General features: G+C 47.9%; 1 protein-coding gene across 3 annotated transcripts in view; it reads right to left on the bottom strand.

Moving 5' to 3' along the window:
* Grhl2 (grainyhead like transcription factor 2) overlaps nucleotides 1-13,947 on the bottom strand; it is a 120,287-nt gene that overhangs the window by 23,656 nt on the left and 82,684 nt on the right. For all 3 annotated transcript variants that reach the window (XM_041637644.1, XM_041637643.1, XM_041637645.1), the window contains one exon: nucleotides 1,475-1,633. In XM_041637644.1, coding sequence (XP_041493578.1) covers nucleotides 1,475-1,633 — 159 coding nt within the window. The remainder of the gene's footprint in view (nucleotides 1-1,474; nucleotides 1,634-13,947) is intronic.

A 13,947-nucleotide genomic window follows, 5' to 3' on the forward strand; every position in this document is an offset into this window, starting at 1 on the left:
TCTCTCAACCTGCTCCAACTTTGATACACGCTGTTCGCTGCTACACCTCACCTACCAAGATAAACTCTCAACCCTCTGCACCCAGAGCCAGAGTAAACTCTTCAACAATTGTTTTGGGCATGGTGTTTTATCACAGCAAGAGAAAAGTAAGTAATACAGAGGGATACAGCCCAAGAAAATTTACTTTTAAATTAGGGTATTGTTTATACTGCTCTACGAGAGTAGTCCGGAATTGTTTTAAAAATTATTGCCGCCGGGCAGTGCCACTGAGCAAGCAGAGGCAGGCGGATCTCTGTGAGTCTGAGGCTAGCCTGGTCTACAGAGTGAGTTCCTGGACAGCCAGTGCTACACAGAAAAATTCTGTCTCAGGAAATATGTGTGTGTGTGTGTGTGTGTGTGTGTGTGTGTGTGTGTGTGTGTTCCTTCTCTTCTGGAAAACACCATATGGCAAATGATGCAGATGCAGTGGGAAGACCCAGAGAGCAGGCTGGGAGGCCACAGAGTCCTCTGCAGGGATCAGGTTGGTTCCAGGACTGAGGTAGTAGAGGCCTCAGGGCTTGTGGAGGTAAAGCGAAGACCTGGAGTGGATCCCTACCACCACACTGGGTCACCTGGAGTCCCTGGAGATCCACCTGTTCTCCCTACCCCTTTAAGGAACCTAAGATTACTGACTTTTTTCTAGATGCATCCCTGAAGGACTGGGTTCTGAAGACCACGCCCGTACAGACGCTGCTATGAGGACCAGGTTCAAGGCTGTGGTCACTATTGAGGACTGCAGTGGTCATGCTGACCTGGGTGTTAAGTGGTCCAAGGAAGCAGTCACTGCCTTTCCAGGAGTCATCTTGGCCAAGCTTTCCATTGTCCCTGAGTGGAGAGGCTACCGAGGGAACGGCCCCACACTGTTCCCTGCAAGGTGACAGGCTGAAGTGGTTCTGTGTTGGTGCGTCTCATCCCTGCCCTGAGCGACTGGCATCATCTCTGTCCCGTGCCCAAGAAGCTACTTATGATGGCTGGTGTTGATGACTGCTACACATCAGCACTGCCACCCGGGGCAACTTTGCCAAGGCCACCTTTGATGCCATCTCCATGACCTATGGCTACCTGACCCTCACAGGGACTGAACTCCTCGGTCTTAGGCTCCAAACCCCCAAACTGTAAAGATAGGTTTCTATTGCTTACACCACCTAGCCTGTGGTATTTTGTTTTAGCAGCCTGAGGACTAAGCCATAGGCCAATGCCAGCCACTAAATTAATGGTTAGAAGGGCAGACATGCTGAGAATAGCAGCAGCCAAGACAAAGGGCAGCAGACTGGGGATACCTTGACTATCTAATAGGCCCTGGGAATGAAAGACTAGCACTCCCGTGTGGTTGAGAAATAATTCCTTAGACACGAACAGACAAGGGAGGAAGACCATCAAACAGCATCCAGTAATAACCAGAGTACCTTCCTGACAAGCTGCTGTCTTTGCTCACCTTGTCACAGAAGACCTTGATCTGGCAGTATGCTCTGTGGATGGGTTTATTGCTGCGGTTGTTGTAACTGTATGTGTCGATCTGAATCATCAAAGGAAGCCCTTTCACGCCCTTTTGGGAGGAGAAATCTGTACTCAAGCAATTCACGGTGATGAAAATCTGGAGGAGGGAGAAAAAGAAGAAAGTTCATGAACTGCCATACAGAGGATCTCCAGAGTGACGGCGAGCAGACGTGTGGAGCGAAAGTCTGACGTGAACCTATCAGGACAACGACAGATGTTCAATATCTTCCCATAGACCCTGCTGAACGTACAAATGTATGTAGTATTTGGCTGTAAACTTCTCTTTTTTCAAGACAGGGTTTCTCTGTGTGGCTCTGGCTGTCCTGAAACTCACTCTGTAGACCAGGCTGGGCTCAGACTCAGTGTGCCACCTGCCTCTACCTCCTGAGTGCTGGGATTAAAGATGGGCCCTACCACATCCTGGCAAGAAAGGAAAAAAAAGCCCAGTGGTGGCACACACTCAGGTAGAACTCTGAGTTCGAGGCCAGCCTGGTCTACACAATGAGTTCTAGGACAGCCAGGGCTACAAAGAGAAACCCCGGTTAAAAAATAAATATTCACTAGAAACTTCTGAACAATTTGCTTACATATCAGACCTTTAAATAGACAATTTAAATAGCCTTACGGAAAGGACATCAGCAAAGCCGCACTCTCTTAGCCATGAGTGAGTTAATTAAAACCCTGCTTTCCCCACATATCAGTGATCCCTTCTGGAGCTGGAGACAGCGCAGCAGCAAGAGCACCTGCTGCTCCTTCAGAGGAACAGGGTTTGGGTCCCAGGGCCCAGGTGGTGGCTCATAATTGATGTAACTCCAGTTCTAGGAGATCTGACACCATCTTCTGGCCTCCTGTTAGCCAGAAGTGGTGGCACACACCTGTAGTCCCAGTCTTCTGTGTGCACGTGGCATGCATGCGTACACTCGGGCACACTTTCATTAAGTTAACTATGCATACATGCGTGTGTACACTCGGGCACACTTTCATTAAGTTAACTATGCATACGTGCATGCATACACTCAGGCACACTCTCATTAAGTTAACTATGCATACGTGCGTGTGTACACTCAGGCACACTTTCATTAAGTTAACTATGCATACATGAGTGTGTACACTCGGGCACACTTTCATTAAGTTAACTATGCATACATGCATGCGTACATACACTCGGGCACACTTTCATTAAATTAATTAAAGAAGTTCCCTTCCCCCACTTTAAATTTTTTTTACAAGGCAGGATTTCTGTAGCTTTGGAGCCTGTCCTGGAACTCGCTCTTGCAGACCAGGCTGGCCTCGAACTCACAGAGATCCACCTGCTTCTGCCTCCCAAGTACTGGGATTAAAGGTGTGCGCCAACACTGCCCAGCTAAGTTGTCATTTCTAATAGTATAACTTTCCCTAGCCTCTGACCTGCAAGACTAAAAAGCAAGAAAGCAGGAAAGGAAGGAAGGGAGGGAGAGAGGAAGAGAGGGAGGGAAGGAGGGAGGGAGGAAAGATTGAACTAGAAAAAACTTCCGTTTTAATCCAGCAGTATTAAAACCTCGTTGTATTTATATAAAACTTTGTTTTCCTAGACTGGGAAGCGTGGGAGCTGGGATAATTGATTATTTAATCTGACAGGCACCTAATGTAATGCCTAGCAAAGAACAGAGACTCACAAAGCTCTAGATAGATGACCTATCCTGCAGAAAGCCCACTAGATGAGAGTCAAAAGCCCAACTGCAGCCCCTACTCGAGCACTGGACAGCTAAGGGACCTCAGACAGGTCACTCAACATTTTCAGCTTTCCACGGTCCCATTAAAGCACCTGAAAAGCCTCTGCCGGCAGAAGAAACCTGAACACCAATCTCCAAAAGGGAGAGGATAGGAGCTGGCAATGGAAGGAAATGGAAAGTAACAGCAGTATCGGCTGCCTCCCATCGGCAGGAAGTGGCAGTACACCCGCCATCCCAGAAATCAGGGGCCTGAGTTAGGGGGATCGTGAGGCCCAGTGCAACCTGGGAAATAGAGCAAGGTTCTGCCAGAGGGAGAGAACAAAATCCTCACAGCATGTGGCATCAAGAAATACAAAATAAAAACTTTTAAAACCTTCAAACAAAAAACAAAAACAAAACACCTATAATAGAAATGACGGGAGCCCAGTAAGGTGGGAAACTCTAGCCCGTTTTTTAAGGTTCCGTTTGATTAACCGAATAAAAACGAGTTTCACTGTAAAGGGTGTAGAGACAGAGGACGGGTGTAAATGAGCGATTAAATCGGCGAAAATGACCCTCGTTCTACACAATGACGGGTCACAGTCAAAAGATGCCCTTTGTCATAGTTTAGATCTGTAATTCTCCAGAGACTAGGGTGTGAGTGCTAACTGAGGCTGGGAGGTGCACTGACCGGGAACTAGGTCTCCAAGCCTTTGAAGGTTACAGCCAGCCCCTGCTTCTCGGCCTCCCGGCTCCCTTGATGTGACAGCCCCTGACACATGCCCCTGCCATGATGCATCCCAGCCACAATGGACTGAAGCCTTCTGAAACTCAGAGAAGAGAGAAAAACCAACACCTCTCTTCCAGCAACCGTTCTGGTCACAGACACACAAGAAACTGACACACGGTTTCAAGATGATTCCCATCAGGACGACACAGAGAAACCCTGTCTCAGAAAGGGAAGGAGAAAAAAAGAGAAAAAGAAAAGATTCTGGTGAGAATGACAGAAAAACAATAAAAGTCACCGGGGAAGAACAGGGCATGTATTTATTATGTATAACACAACTTTTCAAAAGTTCTGACCCCTGGGCTTTTGATGGATGTCAAAACCTAGACCTTTCGTGTCCCTGTGAGATGCCCAGGATGACATCCCTACAGGGTGACAAAGACCTTCCATTTCTCCTAAGCACCGTCCTGCTGCTTGAAGCCCCACAGGCGTGGGTAATTTGCACCACCGGGCATCTAATTTCCAAGGCTTTACACCTCTTTATGCACTGTGACCCCCCCCCTTGTAATCTCGGGTGCATTAGCAAGGCACCGGGACAGCCGACAAGTTTCTGTGCCAATCACCACAACTTTGCCAGCTGTGCCACAGGCACCCGCCTTTCCAGCCTCCACCTAAAAAAACGAATCACTCTAGACTTTTTCTGTCTCATCAGTAGAAAAGATCTAGAGAGATCTAGTGTGTGGGTGCTTTGAGAGGTTGATTGGATTTGTGTTTAAGAACTAAATTTTTCCCCGTTTCTTTGGTTTTGAGACAGGCTCCGCCTCTGTAGCCCAAGGTCACTGGGACTTGGGACTCGCTCTTTAGAACCAACTGGTGTTAAACATATGATCCTCTCAATTCAGCCTCTTTAGAGCTGGAATTATAGGCACCATGCCCAACAAGAATGAGTGAATTTTAGCTCCTTTACACACAGACACGGGTGCACGTGGGCACATGCAGAACACACACACACACGCATGAAGGGAAAGGATAACTGTATAAGGCAATAAATATGTTAATTTCCATACCTTATTCTTCATATGGACCCTGTAATATCATTTGTGTATCTTAAATAATAAGATATTATTTAATTTATATTAATTTTATATTAATGAAAGATACCTTATATATATATACTCATTTCACTCATGTATTCTTTCCATTCATTTATTCTGTCTATAAGAATCCATGGAAACACAATGGATCATACAGTGTTGGGACATTAGAAATAGAGACAGATGCCAAGTCTGCCTCGTAGAGCTAACAGCTCAGGGGAGGATGGAGCAAGTATTCAGCAATGACCATCAGACAGCGGCCCAGGAGAAGTGTGAGCAGAGGCCCCAGGCACGAAGTTCTTAGCCTTGAGGATACGAGTTAGATATAAGCCACAGGAACACAGGCTTGAGCAGGAGCCTCACAAATTCTAAGGAACAGGGGCGAGGAGGGGGTGAGATCAACAAAGACGCAAATGCCTGAGTAGTGGGGACTCTTAAACACTATGACCGTCAGGAGGCTTCCAGAGTAGAAGCTGGTTGTCCCTAACAGTCATGGTAACAGAGAATGCTACCTCCAGCCTTGGAGAGCCCCTGAGTGGCAGAGAAATTCTATTTAACACTCCACTCAAGAGGCAAATGTTTTCAAATGCCTTGAGTTTCCTGAGGCTGTGCTAGCACAAACATATAAGCTACGGGCCCATGAACCACAACAGACAGGTGGGATGGGGTGAGAAGCAACGTGCTGGTTGGTGCCTTAGAGATTACAATGGCTTCATTGACCATTGATTTGCATGTCAGGAAAGAGGTGTCCTTTTCTGGGGACACTTGACTTTTTACTGCTGGCAATGCGGCTATCTTGGCCAGAATGCAGCTTTGTGTCAGCAAATTAAATGTTCACTCTGCTGAACCGTATGGTTGTCCCTAATTCCGGCCATGTGTTTCACAGAGATCTTCCTGATGGCGGCACCTCAGTACTGTGTGTGTGTGTGTGTGTGTGTGTGTGTGTGTGTGTGTGTGTTTCCCCCACTCTGTGAAAAGGCCTACCTAGTAGAAGAGAAGCTAATGTTCTGGTGGACATTTCCTACGTGACTGGGCTTTATTCATGGTGGGCTCTAACTTACACGCCCATTCACTGTGGGTCTACATGCTAAGTAGAAAGAAGGTGCTAATTACGATCTCTCTGCTGCAAGTCTAAGAGAGCTAGAGCAGTAGATCATTACTACTTACAAGGACCACTTAAGTAGCCTGGTCATCGACAGCCAATGGGATGCTCACTGACAATGTACCACGATAAATAGACTCAATCGTCCTTGCAGAAGCTATAAAAGTCAGTCACCCGGGACACACGGTCCTTAAAAGTCAATTGAGTTCCATGGGGAGACATTTAGACTCAATGCTCTTAAAATAGAAAGGGTCTCCACAGAGACCCCGTGTGGCACAGATTCGAGGCATCCTGATCCCATAAAAGGTAACCTGCAGGAGTTTGCCTTCTGTGCAACCCTGCGCTGGCATCTCAGTGAGTGGAGCAGACAGGGTGCAATGTTCTGCTCAGCACCGCTCCTTCTCCTGCAGACAGAGCCCACGGAAAGAGCTGGCAGTGCCTAATGGCATCCATCTCAGCCCGGCTGTGCCACACTCAGAATCCAAATGGTTGAACTTTAACCAAAGTGGGGGGTGGGAGGGTGGAGAGGCACGGAATGGAAGGCCTGGGAACTGATAAGCACTCACTTGTCCCTTTCATCTTGCAAACCCAACCATGTCCCAGCTCCACGGGCAGCGTGCAAACACGAGAGCAACTTTCTGGGAATTCACCTACAAGGAACCTGGTGTAAACGTGTTAGGTTTGAGGAGGGCAAGGGATGAGGTCACCCACTGAATATTCATCCAGATGCCAAGCATGGAAAGCTGTTTTTACCGTCAGCAGGAGCTCGGACCAAACAGAGAACAGATGGACCAGGTAAATAACCACAGGCATTTGAGTTACACAAGCGACAGTTGTGAGGCCTCTCCTTCACACCGCACTTACCAAACCTCAGGTGTGTTCTAATCGTACAAGCACACTCTCCCGGTGTGTTCTAATTGTACAAGCACACTCTCCCGGTGTGTTCTAATTGTACAAGCACACTCTCCCGGCGTGTTCTCATCGTACAAGCACACTCTCCCGGTGTGTTCTCACCGTACAAGCACACTCTCCCGGTGTGTTCTAATTGTACAAGCACACTCTCCCGGTGTGTTCTCATCGTACAAGCACACTCTCCTGGTGTGTTCTGATCATACAAGCACACTCTCCTGGTGTGTTCTAATCGTACAAGCACACTCTCCCTGTGTGTTCTGATCGTACAAGCACACTCTCCCGGTGTGTTCTGATCGTACAAGCACACTCTCCCGGTGTGTTCTGATCGTACAAGCACACTCTCCCGGTGTGTTCTGATCGTACAAGCACACTCTCCCGGTGTGTTCTGATCGTACAAGCACACTCTCCCGGTGTGTTCTGATCGTACAAGCACACTCTCCCGGTGTGTTCTGATCGTACAAGCACACTCTCCCGGTGTGTTCTGATCGTACAAGCACACTCTCCCGGTGTGTTCTGATCGTACAAGCACACTCTCCCGGTGTGTTCTCATCGTACAAGCACACTCTCCCGGTGTGTTCTCATCGTACAAGCACACTCTCCCGGTGTGTTCTCATCGTACAAGCACACTCTCCCGGTGTGTTCTCATCGTACAAGCACACTCTCCCGGTGTGTTCTGATCGTACAAGCACACTCTCCCGGTGTGTTCTGATCGTACAAGCACACTCTCCCGGTGTGTTCTCATCGTACAAGCACACTCTCCCGGTGTGTTCTCATCGTACAAGCACACTCTCCCGGTGTGTTCTCATCGTACAAGCACACTCTCCCGGTGTGTTCTCATCGTACAAGCACACTCTCCCGGTGTGTTCTCATCGTACAAGCACACTCTCCCGGTGTGTTCTCATCGTACAAGCACACTCTCCCGGTGTGTTCTCATCGTACAAGCACACTCTCCCGGTGTGTTCTAATCGTACAAGCACACTCTCCCGGTGTGTTCTAATTGTACAAGCACACTCTGCCGGTGTGTTCTCATCGTACAAGCACACTCTCCCAGTGTGTTCTAATTGTACAAGCACACTTTCCCGGTGTGTTCTAATTGTACAAGCACACTCTCCCTGTGTGTTCTAATTGTACAAGCACACTCTCCCGGTGTGTTCTGATCGTACAAGCACACTCTCCCGGTGTGTTCTGATCGTACAAGCACACTCTCCCGGTGTGTTCTGATCGTACAAGCACACTCTCCCGGTGTGTTCTAATTGTACAAGCACACTCTCCCGGTGTGTTCTAATTGTACAAGCACACTCTCCCGGTGTGTTCTAATTGTACAAGCACACTCTCCCGGTGTGTTCTAATTGTACAAGCACACTCTCCCTGTGTGTTCTAATTGTACAAGCACACTCTCCCGGTGTGTTCTAATTGTACAAGCACACTTTCCCGGTGTGTTCTAATTGTACAAGCACACTCTCCCTGTGTGTTCTAATTGTACAAGCACACTCTCCCGGTGTGTTCCCATCGTACAAGCATACTTTCCCGCCTTCGGGAGAACTAATTAAATCATGAGCACTCAGGCAAATAGTAGAGAGCATTCCAATTTCCTCACAGGTTTAGAGTGAATCAGATCGTTTCTAAATGTGCTTAGACGCCTTCCCTGGAAAAGCACCTGATGTTTTAGAAATAAAAATGTGAATGACAACTGCTACATGTGAGTGACAACTGCTACATGTGAGTGACAACTGCTACATGTGAGTGACAACTGCTATATGTGAGTGACAACTGCTACATGTGAGTGACAACTGCTACATGTGAGTGGCAATTCCTGCTTTGTGACCTCTAGCAAACAAGAGACTTTGCAGAGGTCTCAAACTCAGCTATGCACCAAGCATGTGGGGAGGTTTATTAAAACAAACGGCCTCCTGTGGGCTTCAGAACCACTGTGGTTCTGGGATTTCCCAGTAAAGCAACTGACCCTACCTTTAATTGACTTAGAAAGCAGCTTGAAATTTAAAGCATTTGTCTAAGGAACCACACAGGCATCAGCCACAGTCACAGCACAGGCGTGCACTGAGAAGCAGGTGTAAGGCCAGAAGCCAGTCTTTCAAAACTGACATGTAAACACACAAGAGTGCTGTTGCCTATTCTCCTGCTCTGTTTTGTTCTTGCTGCCTCTTCCTCTCCCTTCTTCCTCTCCTCCTTCCACTCCTCCTCCTCTCCCTCCCTTTATCTTTCCCTAGACAGGGTTTCACTATATGGCTCTAGCTGTTCTGGAACACACTACATAGACCAAGCCGGCCTGAACTCAGAGATCCTCCTGCCTCTGACTCCCAAGTGCTAAAATTCATTCTTGCCTCTTACTACACACCTTTAGGTAACTTCCGTACATTTTGTCATTTTTTTCATCCACTTTGATAAGATTATACGAGTGCAGATGCAATAACAATTGAGACACGTGCCGTTGGTACGGCTGAATACACACTCTTGCTTTCCACCATGGCTTTCCTGTTCTTCCACCATCTGCTGTTGTTGTTGTTTCCAGAGCACATCAGGGTCACCGCCCCCACCCCCTGCTGTCCTTGTCAGTGAGCACAGGACACCCCCTCCTCTTTCAGCTCTTGGTTCAGTGCTAACTCTTCAGACAGACCAACCTCCGGCCTCCCCACCCAGAGTCACTTTTCTCCCTCCCAACCAGAAGCACGTTCTACCAAGTTTCTCTTTAACTGTTTTCTTCATACACTTAGTATTTCAATTTAATCTGTTGTTTGTTGTTTAGCGTTTAATTACCTGTGTGCTCCACGCTGGCTAAAAGCCCGTAAGAAGGACTCTTTGTTGGCCTCAAATCAGCTGTATTATGCCAGGCTTGGGCTCCTCAGAAAATATTTACTCAATGAGATAAGGGAACATCAATTATTTTTCCAAATATGCTTTTTCCCTTTTATGCCCAGTCTTTCATAAGTAATAACTCCTGGAGGCCAAGGCTGACATAAACAACTAAAGTTTTCAGGGTCACAGCGTGGGGTCCACTGTGACCCGGTGTCTTCTCTGCAGCTATCTGGCTGCTTGTCTGTGTGCCCATCTACCTACCGATGGATGAGTTAACACCTAAGTACCAACTACATATTCAGTACGATCGTCTGTCTATCCATCTAACTCCCTCCCCATCCACACACGCTCACACCCTCTAGACAGATGAGCAGTACAGAGTACTAGAACAGCAGACCCTGCTCTGGGGGAAAAGCAGCGTTCGTTCCCAGGTCTAGTCAGTGTTGTGGAACAAGCATAACCAGGAACCAAGTCCAACAACCCAGACCATACCTGCTGTGAGAATTCAGAGAAGGAAAACTTAACTGCCCCCCCCCCCCAGGAACTGCGGGATAAGGGAGAGATAAAGGGAACTGGGGGGAGGGGGGGATGCCTAAGGGGTAAGTCGGGAAAGACTTGCAGTGGAACAGGGCTGCGAAAGAGGCACAGAGAGAAACTCATGCAACCAGTACTGGAGCTGCCCTGGGGCCAAGTAAGAGAAGTAGATCTAGGTGACAGAACCAAGTTAGAGGCCTGGAGAGAGACTGGGAAAAGCCATGGGCCTCTGAAAAGGGAGGGCCCACACCCCAGGGAAGCAGTAAGAAAACTCCAGCAAAGAGCAGGAAGTGTTCACTCAAGAGGCCTGAAGTAAATGGGCTTCCAGGCTAAAAATCTCCAAGGCAGGACTGACCTTCAGTGCAGGGTTTTCCAGAGGCCAACTTTCTCTATAACTGAGAGCAAGATTAAATGCACAAACACAAACAGGAAAAAGAAAGAAAAAAGAAAGAGGGGGAGAGGGAGGGAGGGAGGGAGGGAAGGAAGGAAGGAAGGAAGGAGAGAGGGAGGGGGGATCTAGGGAGGAAGGAAGGAAGGCTCCCTCAGCCAACCCTTCTGATTTCAGACCCTATGATTTAAGCAGCTCCAACAACCCCCACCTTGGTACTACGGTATTTAAATGAGGTCATATTTTTAAACTGGAAAGGGCTATGCAGTAAAATCCACAGAGTTCCCCCACAGCACTGCCCACAAGCCAGCCTCTGTGGTGCTCATCTCTGCAAATGCACATCCTCAGAACAAGGGCACAGTCAACCAGGCCTCCCTGTCCACTGGTCAGGTAGCCCCCTCTGCACCACAAGGGCCCCAGTGCAAGCTCTTTCCCAGGGGGCACCACCTGATTCTCCCTCAGGGAGTTAGTGAAGCCAACCTCAGATGACTCCAACATGGATCTGTTTAAAAGTCTCATTAACAAGCAAACACTAAACTGAGGTAAACTTATTCTTAAAACAGCAAATTTACTTCTCCACAGAAATTTGCTGGAGAAATATCTAAGTCAGAGGCCTCCACTAGACTTAAATGCCCTGTTGAGCTCTGCCACCCCAGCAGGTCTTGCACAGCAGCAAACTGGGGCAAGGAAGACCTAGGAGTCACTGCCTAACTAACAGTCCTTTGCCTCTGAATGCTGCGATTAAAGGCGTGCGTCACCACAGCATGGCTCACTCAACTTCTTGGTGGTTTTGTTTTCTTGTTCTCTCTCTCTCTCTTTCTCTCTCTCTCACTCTTTCTGGAAGGACCTCATGAACTCCTTGTTTGTGTGATGCAGAGATCAAAACCAGGGCTTTGTGTATGCTAGGTAAGCAGCCTTCCAACCTGGCCATATCCCCAGCTCTTAAAACTTAGGCTTGTAGTGCTTGAACCTGATCTGAATATAAAAGGTACAAAAGGGCAAATTTCACGCTTTCTGACTCCTTTGCTCCCGGGTAAGCATTGACATGATATGCAAATTCCTGGCTTTTTCTCTGCAGGGGGCGGGGGTGGCAGCAGAGAATACACACAGTCTGGGTTCTCACTTCTACTGAGCAATGAATCTGATCATTCTCTGCTGTTTAAAAGTACTTACATATAGAATGGCAATTTCTCCCATTAGGCTGTTACCAACCTTTAGTATATAAGCGATGCCACAAAACAGGGTTCAGTGCCACCATAATATTCAATTTAATGAAACTCAGACACGGTGGCACTGCTTAAACTACATATTTCTGTATAACCACACGAATCTGCACACCAATGTGCACGGGAATATGGATTCACCATCAAGTTTGCTTTCTTCAGCTGAGAGCAGGCTTTCTCAGCCACATCTTTATAGACATGAGTTTTCAAATCCGAGTTCCCCTCAATCACTAGCAAGTCCTGTTTGGGGGCTCCACCCCCAAAGTTCCACACTCAGCAGGCCTGGGGTGAGGCCCTAGTGTGCGTCCTAACAGTGTCCCAAACTCGGTCGGCTTTCTTGACTGGCTCTTCCTCCTCCTCATCCTCCTCTTTCCCAGTCCTTGTCTGCAGCCTTACTCGCCACCCATTCCTTCCCTGCCTCCTGGTTCCCTACATTTCCAAAGCCTTGCTCCGGCCAGCCTTTGCCCGCTTGTCTCCTGTCCACCACAGATGATCCATATTGAGCATCCTTACAAAAGACTCTGTTGTCTTCTGGGCTCCATAGACCCTGCTCTTGAGCCTTCCAGTGTCTGAGCTCCCCTTCCCCATCTGGCATGTCATCTTTCTAACCCCTAAGATGCAGCAGATGGCTCAGCCCTCTCTTCAATCTTCCCTGATCCCACGGAAAGGGCATCCTCTATCTACACGGAAAGTACAGAAGTGGTGAAGTGCAGAACAAGTTAGGTGGGGGCTGGGGGTTGAGAAAACCTGGAAAAGCATTAGTAGTGGGTTGATCTAGGCTTAGGGTTTGTGTCGTTAACCATATTATTATAATTTCTTATCTAAACCCTTTAAAATAAAAGATACAGAAAAATGACAGAAGAGAAAAGAAAATTAAGAGCCAGGCACAATGGTGTCTGCCTGCAATCCCAGGGCTGGGAGACGGAGGCAGGGGTCCTAGAAGTCCATCTCAGTCCCAGGTCTGTCCTAACTGGCCACAAACCCCATCTTCCTAACTGGTACCTCAAGTGCTTCCTCAGAGAAAGCCCTGTCAGTGAGTGGGGATGTTTGTTCCCTCAAGGTTCTCCCAGCAGAGAGCAGCACCTCAGGAGGAGCACACACAACCTAGGCGTGAAATCGTGGCCTTCTCATGTATGCATTTGCTGTGTTACCGAGGGAAGCTAGCTAACCTTAAATCACCTGTTGACTAGATGAAAAATGTCACCTGCTTAGAAACACGAATAATTGGATAATATATATAAAAGCCTGGCATGGCAAGGCGCCTGGGATAGAGTAATTGGTGAGCAAATATCAGTCACTGTGCACACAAACGCATACCATTGGGTCATGAAATCCAAATGTGTAATCCAACTCCCTGCACGGCACAATAGTTCATAGCTGCTGAGAGCCATAAGCAGAATGCACGGCAGAAACCATGGCTACTCCACACTGTAAGAAGAGATTATTCCCAGTTCACAAGTCCTCGCTCCAGCCTCCTTGCTTTTCCCGTCAGCCCTTACCTTATAAAGGAGGAACAAAGGCATGGCTTTGTTTAAGTTCAATACCAAAGACTCCAGCAAATGTTTGCCTTGCCCTTTTAAAGCTCCCTCCGCCCACACCACACCCCAGCAAACACATAAAAACGCCATTTGCCCTGCTTGGCAGTGTGTAACTCAATCTTCTCGAGACCTCTCCCAGGAGCCTCTCCCAGCGCACTCTTTACTTTTGAAACCATGGGATGCCCCATAATACTCTCTATCAGATAACCTGCTTAGAATCGGGCCCAAGTTAAGCAATGCTGGGATGCAATGGCTGTGCAAATGGCAGTCTCTCAAGTACCATAGAAGCCCCCAGGCAAAGACATCAACTTACTAGGGGTTATGGGGTCGGGGATCAGCAAAGTTAGAACCTCGGTCACTCGGAAATATGGTCTCCTTTAGACGGCCC

The sequence above is a fragment of the Microtus oregoni genome, unplaced genomic scaffold (assembly GCF_018167655.1).
Source record: "Microtus oregoni isolate MIOR12 unplaced genomic scaffold, Mior012 000053F_ref0000044, whole genome shotgun sequence".
Taxonomy (NCBI): Eukaryota; Metazoa; Chordata; class Mammalia; order Rodentia; family Cricetidae; genus Microtus; species Microtus oregoni.